Source organism: Ovis canadensis, chromosome 4 (genome assembly GCF_042477335.2).
Source record: "Ovis canadensis isolate MfBH-ARS-UI-01 breed Bighorn chromosome 4, ARS-UI_OviCan_v2, whole genome shotgun sequence".
In the NCBI taxonomy this organism is placed as follows: domain Eukaryota; kingdom Metazoa; phylum Chordata; class Mammalia; order Artiodactyla; family Bovidae; genus Ovis; species Ovis canadensis.
The window spans coordinates 39,671,802-39,694,049 of NC_091248.1; the positions used below are offsets into that span (position 1 = coordinate 39,671,802).

At 39.5% G+C, this 22,248-nt stretch overlaps 1 protein-coding gene across 1 annotated transcript in view; it reads left to right on the forward strand.

Annotated features, from left to right (window-relative positions):
- The window catches only part of LRRC72 (leucine rich repeat containing 72), a 60,292-nt gene that overhangs the window by 22,751 nt on the left and 15,293 nt on the right, over positions 1–22,248 (forward strand). The window contains exons 5-6 of the mRNA XM_069587635.1: positions 18,944–19,025; positions 19,744–19,854. Coding sequence (XP_069443736.1) covers positions 18,944–19,025; positions 19,744–19,854 — 193 coding nt within the window. The remainder of the gene's footprint in view (positions 1–18,943; positions 19,026–19,743; positions 19,855–22,248) is intronic.

Consider the following 22,248-nt stretch of genomic DNA (forward strand, 5'->3'; position numbering starts at 1 on the left):
TCTTTCTCTCATCTCCACTGATGTAATTAGTGAGAGGCAGCTGCTCTTAGGTGTATATAAACTGAAGCCTTCAAAACACTCTCTCTTGTCTCATCTTCCAGTGAGCCTGACTGAGGGAATTTTAGGTCACAGTTCATCTTTTCTAGCTTTCCTAAGAATCTGGGTCTGCTTGGACGAGTGATCTAAGCGATTTGCATGTTATACTACAGTTTTAAATGGTCTGTATACATTTGATCTATTTGTGTTTTAGCTCATTTCCTCAAAAGTTTTTTTTTTTTTAAACAGATGTTTAATAATGAGTGTATAATATTGCCACAATGCTAGTGTCTTTCTATTTCTGGAAGATCTAGCAGTACTTGGGTATATTCTATTTATCACAGATTACAGTAAGCATTTGATGAGACACCTATATATAATGCCTCACCAAGCAACTATCCAAAATACAATCTGAGTTTCAAAAACTGAACGTAGCAAAAACTGAATAGTTGACAACTCTTACAAAGTAAATTTAAATAAAAATACATCTTCTGACAAAGTCATGCTTCATCATCTAAAAAGTAATGAAAATATTTATAAGAACATTTTCCACACTAAAATAAGCAAAATCATTTCAAGAAAGAGTGAGCTCATTCTTCTGTGCCATAAAGATACGTTGTTTTTCCCTATCTGCCAGACAGGCAGTACATATTGCAAATTTGGTAAAGGGCACACGTGTGTGTATTTTAGGAAGGCATATTGATGTACAAAACTAGCAAGTCAAAATTTGAAAATTAAAATAATTATTTGTATGTAGTTTTAAATATTTGTAAAGAACTCTTTGAGCAGCAATACCTTTTTTTTCAGGTAGTTTTCACAACATGCTTTGCCTCATGAAAGTTTAGTTGGTTCCTTTAATCAGGTTTAGGTATATATACATTTATTTATACATGCCATACTTTGTTCCAAAAACTATTTAGAGCACCACAAACCCTGTGGTAGTGCATATGAGAAATTAATGATTAAAATGAACTGGCATGCATATCTTATAATTTGGGCTCTTATGTGTTTCTGCTATCTCAGTGTAATATTAATTATCTCTCTTATGTCAACTTTGTTGAAAGAATTATATTTTACCAAATATTTAAAACCTCAAAAAAGTAACCTAAATAAGATTTCACTGCATGGTTGTGAAATTCATATACACTATATATCTAGTTGCTTCCCAGGTGGCTCAGTGGTCAAGAATCCGCCTGCCAGTGCAGAAGATGGGTTCCATACCTAGGCTGGGAAGATCCTCTGGAGAAGGAAATGGCAGCCCACTCCAGTATCCTTGCCTGAATATTCCCATGGACAGAGGAGCCTGGCAGGCCATAGTCCATGGGATTGCAAAAGAGTCGGACACCACTAGCAACTAAACAGCAACAATATATCTAGTTACGATCCAAAAAATGTAACCTATTTGGGGGAAAAAGTGTATATAAAAATGTCAAGAACATGGAATAAACAGGGAAAAACATGAGAATGAAGATCTATTTTCATTGTACAAAAACAATTATTTCTCAATATTTTTAAAGTGTAGATTTTATTTCTAAGAATTGTATACGTTTTAAACTGATCCAAATGAATGTATCATGTTCACTAACAGGAACACCATATATATGAACTTAGAAATCCTAAAAGTATACTGAAATTTTTCTTTTTTTTTCCTCCTATATAATTCCATGTATATTATTAAAATTGTTCCCAATACTTAAGAATTTCATGTAAATTTAGGGATATTGTAATTATAATATCAAACATGCAATAATATACTCCTTTAAATAACACATATAGAATTTTTCAGAATTGTATATGTCATTTAATCTCTGGTCTAGGGGTCTTTAAAGCCCCAAGGTTTTTCAACTCTGATACTACCAACCTTCTGAACTGGATCATTCTTGGTTGTGGGGGTGATATTGTGCATTTGGGGATATTTAGCAGCATCCCTGGCCTCTACACACTATATATCAGATTTCTCCCCAGAAGCAACAACTAAAAATATTTCTAGACATTGTCAAATGCTCCCTGGGGTACAAAATTGCTCCTCACTCAGAATCGCTCAAAGACAGTAAACAGAGTGATCTGTGGAAATCTAAGTCAAAACATGTTACTCTTCTACTCAAAATCTCTAATGGTTCCCTATTATTTTCAGCTGAGTTCTTTCAGTAGCCTAAAGGCTCTGGACACGTAGGCTGCCAGCTTACCTCTCTGACCTCAATACCTCTTCTCTCCCTGACTCACTGACCCAACAGCACCATACACCCTCTTATCTCTGGACCTATATACACTGGAGAAGGAAATGGCAACCCACTCCAGTGTTCTTGCCTGGAGAATCCCAGGGACGGGGGAGCCTGGTGGGCTGCCGTCTATGGGGTCGCACAGAGTTGGACACGACTGAAGTGACTTAGCAGCAGCAGCAGCAGTCTTCAAGTGCTCCTGCATAGATATTCTCATGGCTGACTCCCTTTTCCTCATCAAGAATTTGTTCAGCTATTACCTGCTCTGTGAGGTCTTCCTGACCAGCCCATTTGAAATATAACATTATCTCCCTGTTGGCACCCCCAATCTCCATGCTTAATTTTTTTCCCATAGCATTTATCAATTGATTCCATAATACACAATTTACTTATTGTAAGTATTATTTGTTTTCTCTTTCCCTGCTAGAAAAAAAGTCAGGGTTTTGTCTGTTTTTTTCATCGCTATACCACTGAATTTAACACAGTGCTGGCACATAGTAGCTGCTCCACGAGTATTTGTTGAATGGAAAAATGTGTACATAAACATTCTAATATTTTCTCATAAATACAATATTTCCATTTTGTCAGTGAATCACAAAAGTCATATAATGGATCATAAATTATAAGTTTAGGGAAGGTAACGACAATATTTTACTTAATACACTTTTTCGTTTCTTCAAAAATAGTTTCCAGGTTTTGTTTTTTTCAGCTTCTGTTTTGTTTTGTCTTTTAAGCATCTGCCAAGCTGAACTTTTCTTTGCAAAGGTGCTAGTTAAGGTAAACAGAAGTTCACTTAACAGAAGCATGCTTTAGCTGAGTTAAGCAGGAAAGTAATATATTGAAATGATACTGGGTGAATATTAGGTAGTTTAGGAATCAAGTGTAGAAAATTATTAGGATCAAAGAAGCCACGGCCACAGCCATATCACAGAAGTGGCTTCCACACGCACTGTTGACTTGCCGATCAGCAGGAGAAGCCCCCACCCGCGCTGCTGTTTTCCTGTCCCCATTCCTGCGGCCACATTTCCACTGCAGTGGGGAATGAATGTTGCTGTCTCCTTCTCTGCCACAACCAGATTTAACACAAAACTGTCTCTACCTCTTTGCATTACTTGTTTCTGATTTTTTAAAATTAATTTTTATTGGAGTATGGTTGCTTTACAATGTTGTGTTAGTTTCTACTGTACAGCAAAGTGAATCAGCTATACAGATACATATCTCCCCTCTCTTTTGGGTTTCCTTCCCATTTAGGCCACCACAGAGCACTGAGTAGAGTTCCCTGTGTAAAACACTGGGTTCTCATTACTTACCTATTTTATATATAGCAGTGTATGTATGACAGTCCCAATCTCCCAATTCATCCCACCCCCTCTTTCCCCCTCCCCGCTTACTGTCCATACATGTGTCCTCTACATCTGTGTCTCAATTCCTCTTTGTAAATAAGATCATCAGTACCATTTTTTTAGATTCCACATATATGCATTAATAGGTGAAATTTGTTTCCTTCTTTCTGACTTACTTTACTCTGTCTCTAGATCCATTCATATCTCTACAAATGACCCTATTTCTTTCTTTTTATGGCTCAGTAATATTCCAAGCCAGGCTTCAGCAATACATGAACCGTGAACTCCCTGTTGTTCAAGCTGTTTTAGAAAAGGCAGAGGAACCAGAGATCAAATTGCCAACATCTGCTGGATCATGGAAAAAGCAAGAGAGTTCCAGAAAAACATCTATTTCTGCTTTATTGGCTATGCCAAAACCTTTGACTGTGTGGATCACAATAAACTGTGGAAAATTCTGAAAAATGGGAATACCATACCACCTGACCTGCCTCTTGAGAAACCTGTATGCAGGTCAGGAAGCAACAGTTAGAACTGGACATGGAACAACAGAATGATTCCAAATAGGAAAAGGAGTACGTCAAGGCTGTATATTATCACCCTGCTTATTTAACTTCTATGCAGAGTACATCATGAGAAACTCTGGACTGGAAGAAACACAAGCTGGAATCAAGATTGCCGGGAGAAATACCAATAACCTCAGATATGTAGATGACACCACCCTTATGGCAGAAAGTGAAGAGGAACTAAAAAGCCTCTTGATGAAAGTGAAAGAGGAGAGTGAACAAGTTGGCTTAAAGCTCAACATTCAGAAAACGAAGATCATGGCATCTGGTCCCATCATTCCATGGGAAATAGATGGGGAAACAGTGGAAACAGTGTCAGACTTCATTTTTTTGGCCTCCCAAATCACTGCAGATGGTGACTGCAGCCATGAAATTAAAACACGCTTACTCCTTGGAAGAAAATTTATGACCAACCTAGAGAGCATATTCAAAAGCAGAGACATTACTTTGCCAACAGAGGTCCGTCTAGTCAAGGCTATGGTTTTTCCCATGGTCATGTGTGGATGTGAGAGTTGGACTGTGAAGAAGGCTGAGCGCCGAAGAACTGATGCGTTTGAACTGTGGTGTTGGAGAAGACTCTTGAGAGTCCCTTGGACTGCAAGGAGATCCAACCAGTCCATTCTGCAGGAGATCAGCCCCAGGATTTCTTTGGAAGGAATGATGCTAAAGCTGAAACTCCAGTACTTTGGCCACCTCATGTGAAGAGTTGACTCATTGGAAAAGACTCTGATCCTGGGAAGGATTGGGGGCAGGAGGAGAAGGGGACGACAGAGGATGAGATGGCTAGATGGCATCATGGACTCGATGAACGTGAGTCTGAGTGAACTCCGGGAGTTGGTGATGGACAGGGAGGCCTGGCGAGCTGCGATTCCTGGGGTCACAAAGAGTCAGACATGACTGAGCGACTGAACTGAACTGAATATTCCATTGTATATCTGTACCACATCTTTATACATTCCTCTGTGGATGGACATTTAGGTTGCTTCCATGTCCTGGCTATTGTGACTAGTGCTGCAGGGACACTGGCGTGCGGGTGACTTTTGGAATTATGATTTTCTCTGGGTTGTATTACTAGTTCTTGATTTGAAGTTCAGAGTGGATGTGTCAGATTGCATCCTAGCCTAGTCATGTGTCCACAAATTACCTGCCAGGAAATCTAGAAAAGCAAGTATTTTGCCTAATGAGGAGTAAGTCCTAATACCTACCAAGGCTCATTAGATAAAGAATTCCTTGAATTGTGGGGAGGATGATTCAGTGCTGGGAAGCTAAAAAATAATGATTAGTCGGTCCTATATTTAATAAGATAATGTTTAGAAAGATGAAAATCCAAAGAATAATACCAATAGCTATAGAATTCCTGGCAGAGTCTGGAACTCTGGATACTGAACTGGGAGCTCAGGTATAATTATAATCCTGTCACTAATAAGCTGATAATATTTAACAAATATTTGTCTAGAGCTCTGATTCCTCTTACATAATATGCATGCATGTTAAGTCAGCTCAGTCGTCTCCAACTCTTTGTGACGCTATGGGCTGTAAGCTTACCAGGGTCCTTGGGAATACCAGGGTCCCAGGCAAGAATACTGGAGTGTGTTGCCATGCTCTCCTCCAGGGGATCTTCCCAACTCAGGGACTGAACCCACATCTCTTACGTCTCCTGAACTGGCAGGTGAGTTCGTTACTACTAGTGCCACCTGGGAAGCCCCCTTATATAATATATGGGATATTTATTCTTCTTAACTAAGGGGTGTCATGATGAAGAAATTTGATGGCATATGTGAAGTACTGAACAAAGAAGCACATACGGTAAGCACAGAAAGTATATTAAGTGCTTTTTTAAAAAACTTTTTAAAAAAATTTTTAACTTTTTTGAAAAATTGTTTTTAACAGAGCTATATGTATCCCTATTCAGTTCAGTTCAGTTCAGTTCAGTCGCTCAGTCATGTCTGACTCTTTGCAACCCCATGAATCCCAGCACGCCAGGCCTCCCTGTCCATCACCAACTCCCGGAATTCACCCAAACTCATGTGCATCGAGTCGGTGATGCCATCCAGCCATCTCATCCTCTGTCGTCCCCTTTTCCTCCTGCCCCCAATCCCTCCCAGCATCAGAGTCTTTTCCAATGAGTCAACTCTTCACATGAGGTGGCCAAAGTACTGGAGCTTCAGCTTTAGCATCATTCCTTCCAAAGAAATCCCAGGGCTGATCTCCTTTAGAATGGACTGATTGGATCTCCTTGCAGTCCAAGGGACTCTCAAGAGTCTTCTCCAACACCACAGTCCAAAAGCATCAATTCTTCGGCATTCAGCTTTCTTCACACTCCAACTCTCACATCCATACATGACCACGGGAAAAACCGTAGCCTTGACTAGACGGACCTCTGTTGGCAAAGTAATGTCTCTGCTTTTGAATAGGCTATCTAGGTTGATCATAACTTTCCTTCCAAGGAGTAAGCGTCTTTTAATTTCATGGCTGCAGTCACCATCTGCAGTGATTCTGGAGCCCAAAAAAATAAAGTCTGACACTGTTTCCACTGTTTCCCCATCTATTTCCCATGGAGTGATGGGACCAGATGCCATGATCTTTATTTTCTGAATGTTGAGCTTTAAGCCAACTTTTTCGCTTTCCTCTTTCACTTTCATCAAGAGGCTTTTTAGCTCTTCACTTTCTGCCATAAGGGTGGTGTCATCTACATATCTGAGGTTATTGATATTTCTCCCAGCAATCTTGATTCCAGCTTGTGTTTCTTCCAGTCCAGCGTTTCTCATGATGTACTCTGCATATAAGTTAAATAAGCAGGGTGACAATATACAGCCTTGACGTACTCCTTTTCCTATTTGGAACCAGTCTGTTGTTCCATAGAGTCTAACTATTGTCCAGTTAAAACTGTTAGAACAGTTAGAACTGTTAGAACTGTTGTCCAGTTCTAACTGTTGCTTCCTGACCTGCATATAGGTTTCTCAAGAGGCAGGTCAGGTGGTCTGTTATTCCCATCTCTCTCAGAATTTTCCACAGTTTGTTGTGATCCACATAGTCAAAGGCTTTGGCATAGTCAATAAAGCAGAAATAGATGTTTTTCTGGAACTCTCTTACTTTGTTGATGATCCAGTGGATGTTGGCAATTTGATCTCTGGTTCCTCTGCCTTTTCTAAAACCAGCTGGAGTATCCCTATTATAATAGTTTAAAGAATTAGCTAATTCTATACATTAGCAACATTTCTGCACACTCTGCCCTTGTTTGTTAGCCCCCAGATGCAACAAGTTTCAGTTTTATAAGTAATCTTTTATTGTTTAGCTGCATATCTCAAAGTCACATGCTGGTATTGCTGCCACTTGATTTTTCCCATTTAGACAATAGCTATTGAGTTTTCCACAAAAATGAAGATTTAATGCTTTGTCTTTCCTGCCTCCACTTACATATTTTCCATACACAAGCATACTTTCCATTTCCCATTCCCCTAATGTGGCAGTGTTGTGATTTTGGTTAAATCAATATTCACTGGCTATGTTATTATGACAACCTATGCTCTTCAGAGCTAAGCCATGTGTTAAGCTCTAGCTATTTTCCCTTTATTGTATTTCCTCTACTTCCCAGGATTTTATTTTCCTTTGACTCGTTAAGTAGTTTTTTTGTTCTGGGTTGAATTGTTTCCCTCCCCCAAAATTTATATGTTGAAGTTCTAGACCCCACTGTCTCAGAATGCGACTGTATTTGGATATAGGGCCTTTATGAAAGTGAAAGTCACACAGTCATGTCCGATTCTGTGATCCCATGGACTGTAGCCCACCAGGCTCCTCTGTCCATGGAATGGGTTGCCATTTCTTTCTCCAGGGGATCTTCCTGACCCAGGGATTGAACCCGGGTCTCCTATGTTGTGGCAGATTCTTAACCAATTGAGCTACTAGGGAAGCTACTAGGACCTTTATAGAGGTAATGAAGTTAAGATGGGGACATTAGGGCTGGCCCTAATCCAGTGTGACTGATGTCATCGTAGAAGAGGAGATTAGGATACAGAGGGAGAGAAGAGAGAGAGCAAGAGTGAGAGTGAAAATGGGAGGGAGGAGAGAGAGGGTCAGAGGGGAAGAGATAGGGAGAAAGAGACGAGGAGGAGGAGAGAGAGAAAGAAAGAGAATAGACGTGTGCATACAGATAGAAAGCCATGTGAAGGTATCAGAAGGTGGCCATGTACAAGGAGAGAGGCCTCAAAATGTAACCAGTCTTGCCAGAACCTTGATCTTGGACTTTAGCCTCCAGAGCTATGAGGAAATAAATTTCTGTTGTTTAAGACACCCAGTCTGTGATATTTGTTATGCAACCCAAACAAATGAATATACTTTTTATTAGTTACTATTACTTATTCAACCCAAACTCTCTCCCAGTTGACCAAATCTATTCAATGAATCATTCAGTAGCTTTTGTTTCTTAAAGAAGTATACCCAGAACCTTCTGACGTGCTCCACTCTGGACTTCCTGCAATGTATCCCTCTGTGCACAATTTTAATCACCCTTCATAGCCATACCAGGGACTCCCTTTGCCCCCTCTCGTTTCTTGTATTGTGTGTCTTACATTTTTCTGAACTGCATTCTCCAGCGGCTTTGTGAGAAAGTGTTCCATGTGGTAATTTTTTTTTTTAAGATTGTGTATGCCTGCAATTGTGTATATTCAGTGTTCATATTTGGACAAATATTTTGGCTCATTGGGTTGGTAGAATTCTAAGCTAGAGATAAGGCATCACTCCACTGTTTTGTATTTTTTCAGTGTAACTTTTGAGGAATATGAAGCCACTCTTCGTTCTGATTCCTGATCCTTGAATATGATGTGTGTGTGCACATGTGAGCACATGTGTTCTGTCTGGAGGACAGTGTTCTGACATTTTACAGTGATGTGCTTTGGTGCAGGCCTGTTTTCAACCATTGTGGTGAGCTTGGGGAAATCACAGTCAAGAAACTCATATCTTTCCATTTGGGGAATTTTTCGTGGAGTGTACTGTTGATTTCTTTCTCTTTTATAAATGTCTACCGTTCTCTTTCTGGAACTCCTACACAAATGTTGAACTACTGAACTGGCTCTCTAATTTTCTTTTCTTTTCTCCGTTTTCTATTTTTTTGGTCAGGTTGCTCTGCTTTCCGAGAATTTCTTCAACATTCTCTTCCAACTCTTTTATTACATTTTAGACTACATTCATGTTTTTAATTTCCAAGGGCTCTTTTACCCCCTCAAAATGTTATTATTATATTATCTTTATACATAACAGGATTAAACTATAAAGACCTGGCAGCCCACATTCTGAGAGCCAAGCTGGGAAAAGAGGGCTGGGAACCCTCAACAGATAGTGTACATACATTCCCTTAATCTTCCAGTTTTCAGTGGGAACCTCTGTCTTTACATCTGTAGCGGCTACTTGACCAGGAACTCTTGTCTTAAAAGAGTTCCCTTAAAAGAGTCCCTCATTCCATCCAGGCATTGAATCTCTAGTCTTTTGAGGTGGTAGGGGAGAGGTCCAGTTGCCATGTGGTTATACTGGGAACATTATTGAGAAATAGAATTTCTCTGCTCGGTTAATCCTCTCCTCTTTATCCTCACATCCAGTCTTTGAGCCTTTTTAGAATTTTGTGGTATAAATATAAGATTGTTTTCTGGTTTAGAATTTGACTTTCTTGTTTCTATTAATTCTATTACCCCTAGATCATATACTTCCCAAAACCATACTGCTATGGTCTAATTTTCTGTTCTCCCTCTCTTTATGAATATACATCTTTTGAAACAATTATTTTATTGTCATTTTAGATAAATATTTGGCTGGAAAAAATTAAATTGGTGTTTATAATATAAACTTTTAACCAGAAGTCATTTTCCTCACCAGCAATCATGTGCATAATTCTTAAGTTTCCTTCCAAGTCTGTGATCTTGTTTTACAACAATAGACATTTTTTGAAGACACTCTTTATATTGATGGCATTATTCAGATTTAGTGAACATAGTCTCTAAAACTGATTTTACAAGCTGTATCCTAGGGAGCTATTATGGAACATAATTCAAGAGACACTCGGAAATCTTCTCAGAGCACAATACCTATTCAGACTGACCTGAAAGTCAGCAATTAGAGAGTCATCGGTCACAATCCTCTAATTGAAAAGAAATAGCAGGGCTTCCCTGATGACTTCACAGTAAAGAATCTGCCTGCAATACAGGAGACATGGGTTTGATCCCTGGGTCAGGACGATCCCCTGGAGAAGGAAATGGCAACCCATTCCAGTATTCTTGCCTGGAGAATCCCATGGACAGAGGAGCCTGGCAGGCTACAGTCCATGGTGTTACAAAAGAGTCAGACATGACTTTGTGACTAACAGGAACAGCAGCAACTACTAGCAGACAGTGTTCTAAGAGAAAGGGGTAAAATAGAGAACAAAATAATTTAAAAGAAACACCTTTGGGATGGCTATCTTAAGCCTTATCAACAATATAGCAGTTTACCTCTACCAATCTGCAGAAATGGGACTCTAGAGCATGTTGAAAGGGCTTGAAGTGGGGCGTTCAGGGGTAAGAAGATGCTGGGGAAAAGGAATGCTGAAAAGCAACGTGGAGGAAACCAAGAGCAAGTGCATTTACTTGCATATTACTTTGCTTCACACCAATGCTGGGAGGTTCTTTTAGTTTGGACTGATTGGCAATCAGATACATCTGTCTAGTTTCTGCTGGAAGGTCATTGATAAAACTGGAGAAAAACTTCCTAAGGGTTGGAGGCATGAGAGGACAGTGCCTGGGACCCACAGTTAGCCTGAGATAGGGGCAGCCAGAATGGAGCAATTTTTGAGAGAAACCCAGATCCTTTGAGAGATTCAAGATTAGATCAGGTGGATGGGGCAAGTCAAGCCAGTGACTCAAGCTGCATCTGGGAATGAGCTTCACAGCTCAGCTTCCTACCCTGGGTGGTAATAAAGTTCAATGGTTCCCAGCAAGGACTCTGGAGTCTGGGCCAAACTTCAGTTCTTCTATATACAAGCTGTGTAGCCCTGTGAACAAGTTACTCAACCTCTCTGTGTCTGTCTTATTGCTTAAATAAGGTAATTTTATTTGTGCATGCATGCTAAATTGCCTCTGTCATGTCTGACTCTTTGCGACCCCATGGACTGTTGCCCGCCAGGCTCCTCTGTTCATGGGGTTCTCCAGGCAAGAATACTGGAGTGGGTTGCCATGCCCTCCTCCAGGGGATCTTCCTTACCCAGGTATCAAACCCACATCTCTTAAGTCTCCTGTGTTGGCAGGCAGGGTTTTTTTAACCATTAGGGCCACCTGGGAAGCCCATATATCTATGTAAATATCACATATATGTGTATCTTCAGAAGACATTAGTACTTTGCCATATGTGTATATATTTAGAATTATTATAGTTCTCTTCTTTTTTCTTATTTGATGCCAAATATTTTGGGGTACATTTTAAACATGTTTTTTGGTTATTGCTGACATAGTAGAAAAAAATAATTGTGGAATATTTTTTATTACTCCATGTTTTCCATTATTCTAATAATATTTCCATTACTTAAAATTATATTCAAGTTAATGTCTTCTGGATGGTTTATATAGAAATTCCCCCAATTTAATGAACCACTTGATGCACTATATGCCAACTTTTGATCTGAGAATCAGACAGTCTTGGATTTGAACCCTTGCTCTGTTATCTTGAGAAAATGTTTAACTTCTCTAAGCCTCAGTTTCCTCCTAGGTAAAAAAATAAAGAAATAAAACAAATACCATGGGCTACTGTAAGAGTCAGATGACATTGGTGAAAATATCTAGCTTAGTTCCTGGGTCATAATAAATGTTTAAAAGATATGACTTTTCCCTTGAGTCTAAATCAGTAGTTCCCAATCAAGAATGACTTTGCAACCCCTCTCCCACATCACACATAGAAGGGGAATATGCGACAATGTTTGGAGACATTTTCTATTCTCACAGCTGGGATCTGTATGCTACTGACTTCTAGCAGATAGAAGTTAGGGATGCTGCCAACCATACTACAATCCACAGAGCAATTCCACCAACCCCAACAAAGATTTATCTGGCCTCAAATGTCGATAGTTGTAAAGGTTACGAAGTCCTGCCCTAAAAGTATGCCTCCTTAATTTTAAAATCATGCTAGCATAAAAATTTCCCCACTAATGCATCAGTGGTTACCCATAAGAGCTTTATCTTAAACGTAAGTGCTCTCCACTCTATCAAAAGTAATGGTTAGGGAGTAAATAGTAGCAGCTATTGTTTATTGACCGCTTGCTATGTGTCAAACCCTGAGCCAAGATATGTTGGTCTTGTTTAGTCACTAAGTCCCATCTGACTCTTCGCCACTCCTCGGACTGCAGTATGCCCAGCTTCCCTGTCCTTCAGTATCTCCTGGAGTTTGCTCAAACTTACGGCCACTTAATCATGATGAGTGATGCCATCCAACCATCTCAGCCTCTGTCTCTCCCTTCTCCTCTTGCCCTTATTTTTTCCCAGAATCAGAGTCTTTTCCAATGAGTCAGGTCTTCACATCAGCTGGCCAAAGTATTGGAGCTTCAGCATCGGTCCTACCAATGAATATTCAGGACTGAGTTCCTTTAGGATTGACTGGTTGGATCTCTGCTGTCCAAGAGACTCTCAAGAGTCTCTTCATGGTCCATCTGTCACATCTGTACATGACTACTGGAAAAACTATGACCATGTGGGCATTTGTCAGCAAAGTGATGTCTCTGCTTTTGAATATGCTGTCTAGGTTTATCATATCTTTTCTTCCAAGGAGCAAACATCTTTTAATTTCATGGCTGCAGTCACTATCCACAGTAATTTTGGAACCCCAAATCTGTCACTGTTTCCACTTTTTCCCTATTTATTTGCCATGATGGGATTGGATCCCATGATCATAGTTTTTTGAATGATGAGTTTTAAGCCAGCTTTTCACTCCCCCTTTTCACTCTCATCAAGAGGCTCTTTAGTTCCTCTTTGCTTTCTGCCATTAGAGTGGTATCATCTGCATATCTGAGGTTCTGATATAATTTGTGAAATGTCACGTTCTAATATAAATTTTATGGCAATCCTTAAAATTGGTAGTGTAGATTTTTCTAAGCGGAAAATTGTAATGTTTTACTTTAACAATGGTTTGAGTGTCAAAATAATCAGCAAGTCTTTCAGCTCCCATTCCTGGATCTTAACTTCAGCAACTTGGTACATTGCAATGTCTATAAGGTCCTGTGAATTTTACCTTGGAGCTCTCTCTCAATTTCCTCTACTTTGATCTTCTTCCACTGTCATTACTGTACTCTGGGATCCGTATATTCTTTTGAACTCTCTTGCTTTTTGAGCTCTTTATTTGTTAATCTCTTGTCATTACTGTCTCTTCTAAACAGTACTCTTTCCTGCCATTTTCTTTCCAAAAAAAAAACTGGTCAATAACACTTCTCTGTACAAAATCTTTTAATAGTTTCCCAGGTTGTCATGATTTGGCTTTATCTCCTTTCACTCCATTTCCCCCAAATTATTTCATCCCAACAAGTAATGCAATCTTAAAATCCCAATAATCATGGTTCAATGATGTTAACACTCTTGAGAAAATTATTATTCTATAATCAAGATGAAATCGTTTGAGTTTATTAGTATTCTTGTGTTAATGCATAATGCAAGAGAAATTAAAACCTCAACTAACTAGTAATGTTCTGTCAATGTTGGGCAGGCAACTGGAGGAAAAAAAAAGAGAAGAAAAAGTCGTGATTTGCCCTGGTGTTCTCTTTCCATGCTGATGTTAAGTGTGGCTATCATTAGATTAGGGATTGGTGAGGGGAAGGACAAAAAGGTAATGAGTGGCTGTCAGGAGGTTAGCAGGAGGAGTGGAAGGGATAGGAAGCAACTGGGACCCACCCCTCACTGTGTCAATGGTCTCTCCTACTTGGCACAAACTTGGCCCCTCTCAAAAAGCTGAAGTGAAATTAGTAGTGTTTCTCCTTCACAAGTGCTGATGTAATTATGTACAGATCAAGTGGGCCTTAGGAAGCATCACTACGAACAAAGCTAGTGGAGGTGATGGAATTCCAGTAGAGCTATTTCAAATCCTGAAAAATGATGCTGTGAAAGTGCTGCACTCAATATGCCAGCAAATTTGGAAAACTCAGCAGTGGCCACAGGACTGGAAAAGGTCAGTTTTCATTCCAATCCCAAAGAAAGGCAATGCCAAAGAATGCTCAAACTACCACACAATTGCACTCATCTCACACGCTAGTAAAGTCATGCTCAAAATTCTCCAAGCCAGGCTTCAGCAATACATGAACCGTGAACTTCCTGATGTTCAAACTGGTTTTAGAAAAGGCAGAGGAACCAGAGATCAAATTGCCAACGTCTGCTGGATCATGGAAAAAGCAAGAGAGTTCCAGAAAAACATCTATTTCTGCTTTATTGACTGTGCCAAAGCCTTTGACTGTGTGGATCACAATAAACTGTGGAAAATTCTGAAAGAGATGCGAATACCAGACCACCTGATCTGCCTCTTGAGAAATCTGTACGCAGGCCAGGAATCAACAGTTAGAACTGGACATGGAACAACAGACTGGTTCCAAATAGGAAAAGGAGTACGTTAAAGCTGTATATTGTCACCCTGCTTATTTAACTACTATGCAGAGTACATCATGAGAAACGCTGGACTGGAAGAAGCACAAGCTGGAATCAAGATTGCCAGGAGAAATATCAATAACCTCAGATATGCAGATGACACCACCCTTATGGCAGAAAGTGAAGAAGAACTAAAAAGCCTCTTGATGAAAGTAAAAGAGGAGAGGGAAAAAGTTGGCTTAAAGCTCAACATTCAGAAAACAAAGATCATGGCATCTGGTCCCATCACTCCATGGGAAATAGATGGGGAAACAGTGGAAACAGTGTCAGATTTTATTTTTGGGGGCTCCCAAATCCCTGCAGATGGTGATTGCAGCCATGAAATTAAAAGACGCTTAGCCCTTGGAAGAAAAGTTATGACCAACCTAGATAGCATAATCAAAAGCAGAGACATTACTTTGCCGACTAAGGTCTGTCTAGTCAAGGCTATGGTTTTTCCCGTGGTCATGTATGGATGTGAGAGTTGGACTGTGAAGAATGCTGAATGCTGAAGAATTGATGCTTTTAAACTGTGGTGTTGGAGAAGACTCTTGAGAGTCCCTTGGACTGCGAGGAGATCCAACTAGTCCATTCTGAAGATCAGCCCCAGGATTTCTTTGGAAGGAATGATGCTAAAGCTGAAACTCCAGTACTTTGGCCACCTAATGCGAAGAGTTGACTCATTGCAAAAGACTTTGATGCTGGGACGGATTGGGGGCAGGAGGAGAAGGGGACGCCAGAGGATGAGATGGCTGGATGGCATCACTGACACGAGTCTGAGTGAACTCCGGGAGGTGGTGATGGACAGGGAGGCCTGGTGTGCTGCGATTCATGGGGTTGCAAAGAGTCAGACACGACTGAGCGACTGAACTGAACTGAACTGAAGACTGAGAGGCAATGAGGTTGAGCAGGACATGTGCATTTTATAGATTCATAACTTAGGACTGCTGCAAATATAAGAAAAAAATTAAATTCGCTAAGGAAACCCATTTTCAAACTTTGAATATAAATCTAAAATAGCTTTTCTGAATTATGAGAGGGCATGAGTAAAATTTCTAATAAATCCTCACTAAGTCAGATAAGTTGGCATCTGTCTACCTGAATCAATCCATCAAAAGTTAAAACATTTTTATTTAACTGATGACAGTATTTCCTGTGATAGATTTTAATAAACATATAAAACTAATTTATAATCATGAGCACTTATTTCTGTATATATAAACCAGTAAGCACTTGGTCAAAACTGTTTCATGAGATTCTTCTCCCTGCTACATCCTGTATTAAGCTGTAAAGTGAGGATTATTCACATTTAACTTAAGCACTGCTTTTAGAACTTATCTGCCCCACCCTGTGACTCTACCATGTCTCATCCTCATAACTCAAACAAATCTGTCAAATTTTATCAGGGTTATAAAGTCAATATATATATATTTTAAGTAGTGGGATTCTCCTTGCAGGGTAACAAACATTTCTGAATTCAGATCAGAGCTAAAAACTCCTATTATGTAATGTAATGGTTCATTAGAGGAATTATCAAGAGTGCTTTTGACTATTTCCAATTCATATCGCACACCAAATTTCTAATCTCATCTTGAAAGTAAGATCCCACTTCACCGTGTAGTTATGAGAATGGAAAGGTGGGAAGGATCAGAGACTGAGGAAACATGGTTTCTTTCCTTAAGGAAAGCACAAAACCAGTGATCAAGTGATTGCACAAGTCTAAGAAAGTGTTGGATGTGCTCAAGAAAAGGAAGGTTCATGGGATTCGGAGTTATCAGGAAAGGACTTATTAAAGAAAGATGAGCTGTAAAGTAAGAGGATTGTGCTGTACCTTGTCTGCTCCTTGGAAATGGTGGCCAGTTGAGCTGTTAGCCCTGGGTCTGATCTCCTGAATGTATTCAGATTACAGAGTGCTTGGCTCAACTGAGATCTGTTGACACGAAGGACAGAGAGCCCGAGAAGATGACATGGCTCATAGACTGGAGCATAAAGAAAGAGAATTCAGAATTAGGCCTTCTTGGGGGTGGGGGGAGCGGGGGGACAGTGGTGAGAAGGGGAAGGTATATCTCAGCGGAAGGGTGGGTGGGTGGCATGTAGAGCATTTAACTACTGAATTAAACCATCGCTAAGGAAATCTGACTCAAAGTCCTGGAACAGGTGGAAGTTTAGAGAAACAAAATGTGGGTCAAAATGTGGGAAACAAAATGTAGAGAAACAAAGCAAGAAGACAGCGGTGAGATGCAAAGAGATCAAAGAATGGTCTCAATGAATCTCTGGAGCAGTGGAAACGTGTTGTGGCAGCCTGCTCAGGCATGGTGGGAGAGGCATTGCCAGCCTAGGGCAGATCCTTGAGAATAATCAGAAATGTACCAGGAAGAAAAGCCATTCAGGCAAAGAGAAATCATGACTCATACACAGATGCAGAAACAGCTTAGCATTATCTGAGGAGGGAGCCCTTGGCACATAATAGCCACTTAATAATATGTGATGGTGAATCAGTGGATTTATGGAGCAAAATCCAGTGCTATGACATGGAGCAGAACTATAGGAAAGGTTGTCAAAGCAAAGGGCTGCAAAAGATTCCAGAAGCTTTGAAAACCACACAGTTTAGAGGAGATGTGGTAAGATAAGTTTGTATTAAGTCAGCTAGACCAGTTCATTCACTCAGTTGTGTCTGACTCTTTGTAGCCCCATGGATTGCAGCACACTAGACTTCCCTGTCCATCACCACCTTCCAGAGCTTTCTCAAACTCATGTCCATTGTGTCGGTGATGCCATCCAACCATCTCCTCCTCTGTCATCCCCTTCTCCTCCTGCTTTCAATCTTTCCCAGCATCAGGGTCTTTTCCAAGAGGTCAGTTCTTACTACCAGATGGCCAAAGTATTGGAGTTTCAGCTGTAACATCAATCTTTCCAGTGAATATTCAGGACTGATCTCCTTTAGGATGGACTGTTTGGCTCTCCTTGCAGTCCAAGGGGCTCTCAAGAGTGTTCTCCAACACCACAATTCAAAAGCATCAGCTCTTTGGCACTCAGCTTTCTTTATAGTCCAACTCTCACGTCCATATATGACTACTGGACAAACCATAGCTTTGACTAGACAAACCTTTGGTGGCCAAGTAACATCTCTATTTTTTAATATGCTGTCTAGGTTGGTCATAGCTTTTCTTCCAAGGAACAAGTGTCTTTTAATTTCATGGCTATAGTCACCATTAGTGATTTTGGAGCCAAGAAAATAAAGTCTCTCACTGTTTCCATTGTTTCCCCATCTATTTGCCATGAACTGAGGACCAGATGCCATGATCTTAGTTTACTGAATGTTGAGTTTTAAGCCAACCTTTTCATTCTCCTCTTTCACTTTCATCAAGAGGCTCTTTATTTCTTCTTCGCTTTCTGCCATAAGGGTGGTGTCATCTGCATATCTGAGGTTATTGATATTTTCCCCTGCAATCTTGATTCCAGCTGGTGCTTCATCCAGTCCAGCGTTTCTCATGATGGACTCTGCATATGAGTTAAATAAGCAGGGTGACAGTATACAGCCTTGATGTATTCCTTTCCCGATTTAGAACCATTCTGTAGTTCCATGTCCAGTTCTAACTGTTGCTTCCTGACCTGCATACAGATTTACCAGGAGGCAGGTCAGGTGGTCTGGTATTCCCATCTCTTTCAGAACTTTCCACAGTTTATTATGATCCACACAGTCAAAGGGTTTGGTATAGTCAATAAAGCAGAAGTAAATGTTTTTCTGGAACTTTCTTGCTTTTTCGATGATCCAACAGATGTTGGCAATTTGATCTTTGGTTCCTCTGCCCTTTCTAAATCCAGCTTGACCATCTGGAATTTCACAGTTCACTTACTGTTGAAGCCTGGCTTGGAGAATTTTGAGCATTACTTTACTAGTGTGTGAGATTACTGCAATTGTGCGGTAGTTTGAGCATTCTTTGGCATTGCCTTTCTTTGGGATTGGAATGAAAACTGACCTTTTCCAATCCTGTGGCCACACACTTTTTAATCACATGTACCTTCAAAGGCAATTCAGTAGCCGAGGCAAGAAGTTGCAGATAATTAATAAAAACAGCAAATGTTAGCTCCTAACTAAATTTATATATGTGATATAATTATGTATAATTTTTGTAGAAAGTATATTGTTCTCTAACTCTCATTTTCAGCTCCATGGAATAACATTTCTAACCAGAAACTATTGTCTGGCAGAGCTATATCTAAACAACAATGCAATATTTGATATAGAAGGTATGTCTTCAATTTTCTCTTTTAATTGAATAGATTTTCAATTAAATAATAACTTTCAACTATGGTATTGCTGAGGAGGACATGGCAACCCACTCCAGTATTGTTGCCTATAGAATCGCATGGACAGAGAAGCCTGGTGGACTGCAGTCCATAAGAGCTACAGTACAAAGAGTTGGACAGAACTGAAGCGATTTAGCACATACTCATGCATAGTATTGCTAATGGGGTGGAAAAATCTGTTTTAACATTTCCACTGAAAATGTATGATAGAAACTTTAATTTTTAATGTTCTTATGTATATGTCATTTAAGTTGTGCTGTTTGATTATGGTTTTAGCTCAATATTATCATACGTCTTATCCAAAATGTTAAAGAATCTTTTTTTTAACATAAAAATTTTGCCATTCTACTGCATCATTGGATACAAACTAGATATTGTGGAAGAAAATTTTTTAACAATGTTTGGGAGCATTAATAAAAATAATGACTTCATAAATAATCTTAAATGTGTTTACTGGTTATATTTTTCCCCAGTAAAATCTGTATTTCACTCTGAGTTAATTTTGTATCTGCAACAATCTCTATACTGATAATTACAAGCCAGGTATTAAAGTACTTGCTATACTATTATCATGAGATACAAAGAGGTGTAGTACAAAACATTTTTCTTCATTTAAAAAAATGTTTTAAATCTTACACAAATATTTTATTTTTTTCAGGTCTGCACTATTTGCCTTCATTGCATATACTCCTGCTACATCACAATGAGTTAATAAACCTTGACGCAACAGTAAAAGAATTAAAGGGAATGCTAAATCTGAAGACCCTAAGTATTAATCTGCATTTTATATGTCCATAACTTAAAAGTGATAACAGACTAGTTCATGTTTTTAATTTAAATTAGATCAGTGTTTTTAATAAAACTACTTAGATGTTCCTGAAAACAAGACTAGATCTTAATCTCTTTAAAAATACATTTTCAAAAGAACAATAGGTAGAAAAAACTTTTGTGAAAGGTTACAGTATGAAAATGACAAAAGTGACCAAAAAAAAGTGTTACATGTTACATCTGTGTTTTTGGTTTTTACCTCAAAAGGAATTTTGGCATTTATTATATGATTCCACTTGTTCATATAAATGTCCAGAATGGGTACATTGATCAAGATAGCAACAGTGAGAGGTAACTGTTTTAAAATAGATTAGTGTTTAACCCAGGGTTGGGGATGAGGGTCTGTGGAAACCCTCAAAGAAATAGCCCAGCATTTCTTTTTGGGGTGATGAAAATGTTCTGAAATTGAAGGTGGTAATGGTTGCACGTCATGCAAAATACCAACCTGGAGGAAGCACAAGCTGGAATCAAGATTGCTGGGAGAAATGTCAGTAACCTCAGATATGCAGATGACACCACCCTTATGGCAGAAGTGAAGAGGAGCTAAAGAGCCTCTTGATGAAAGTAAAAGAGAAGAGTGAAAAAGTTGGCTTAAAACTCAACATTCAAAAAATGAAGATCATGGCATCCAGTCCCATCACTTCACAGCAGATAGATGGGGAAACAATGGAAACAGTGACAGACTATGTTCTTGGGCTCCAAAATCCCTGCAGATGGTGACTGCAGCCATGAAATTAAAAGATGCTTGCTTCTTGGAAGGAAAGTATGACCAGCCTAGACAGCATATTAAAAAGCAGAGACATTACTTTGCCAACAAAGGTCAATTTAGTCAAAGCTGTGGCTTTTTCAGTAGTCACATATGGATGTGAGAGTAGGACCATAAAGAAAGCTGAGTGCCGAAAAATTAATGCTTTTGAACTGTGGTGTTGGAGAGGACTCTTGAGAGTCCCTTGGACTGCAAGGAGATCAAACAAACCAGTCCATCCTAAAGGAAACCAGTCCTCAATATTCATTGTTAGGACTGATGCTGAAGCTGAAGCTCCAATATTTTGGCTACCTAATTTGAAGAACTGACTCATTGGACAAGACCCTGATGCTGGGAAAGATTGAAGGCAGGAGGAGAAGGTGACAACAGAGGATGAGTTAGTTGGATGGCATCATGCACTCAACGGACATGAGTTTGAGCAAACTCTGGGAGATAGTGAAGGGCAGGGAAGCCTAGCGTGCTGCAGTCCATGGGGTCGCAAAGAGTCGAACACAACTGAGTGACTGAACAACAACAATGATTGCACAATTCTGTGAATATACTAAAAACTATGAATTGTATATTTAAAATTAGTGAAGCCTGTCATATGGACATTATATTAATAAAGCTGATGCCAACCCACCCCCCACAAAACAGCATATTTTAATGGAAGTTTTCCATTGGGTAAACCACAAACTTAATTCATAGATAACCAGGAGCTGGCCTCAGTATTTGAAGAAAGTGTGAGATGGGTTGGAAAAATAAATAATACGAAGTTCCTACTCTCAATAAGCTTATAGTGTTGAACAGTAAATAAACTGGTGAGTGAGTGAGTGAGTGAAGTTGCTCAGTCGTGTCCAACTCTTTGCAACCCCATGGACTGTAGCCTGCAAGGCTCCTCTGTCCATGAAATTTTCCAGGCAAGAGTACTGGAGTGGGTTGCCATAAACTGGTCCTTGATGGCAGTTCAGAACAAACGTTTCTAGGTGGACCGAGGGAAAGGAGTCAGAGCGGTGAATGGGTTTTCAGATTTCAGAGTTTGAAACTTCTTTATACGGTGTCAAAAAATAGATGTTTTCTTTCCACCTATTTATTTTGTATTATTTTCTCAGAATCGCCTGAGACAGTGCTTTAAATATGTGTAACCTGCTATTGTTGGTGGAGGTCTCGATCAGATCAATACATAGTTATTAAAGTTTTCAAATATTTTCAGTGTTGATTAGTTGTATCTACTGTAAGGAGAAATTATTTAAGTGCTTAATAGGTAGGTTCTTTAAATCTAACTATTAAGATTTCCCCAAGTTCATGGGAATTCAGTGCTCATTTTTGAGATGTGATTAGGTCTGTTAAAGACTTATCAGGATTGATGTGCATATTTGTATCTGGCCCTTCTGTGCTGAACAGGTGCTTCTGTGAGACTGATTATGCAAGATCTACTCTACCTTACCTTCACTTTTCTGTAAAATGGGCTAATAGCTACCTCTCAGGATTGCTCCAAATATTAAACTAATTCTGTAAAATATGTGGGGTTATTTTTTTCCTTTCTTTTTTCTTTCTTTTGGCTGCTCTATGTGGCTTGTGCGGTCTCAC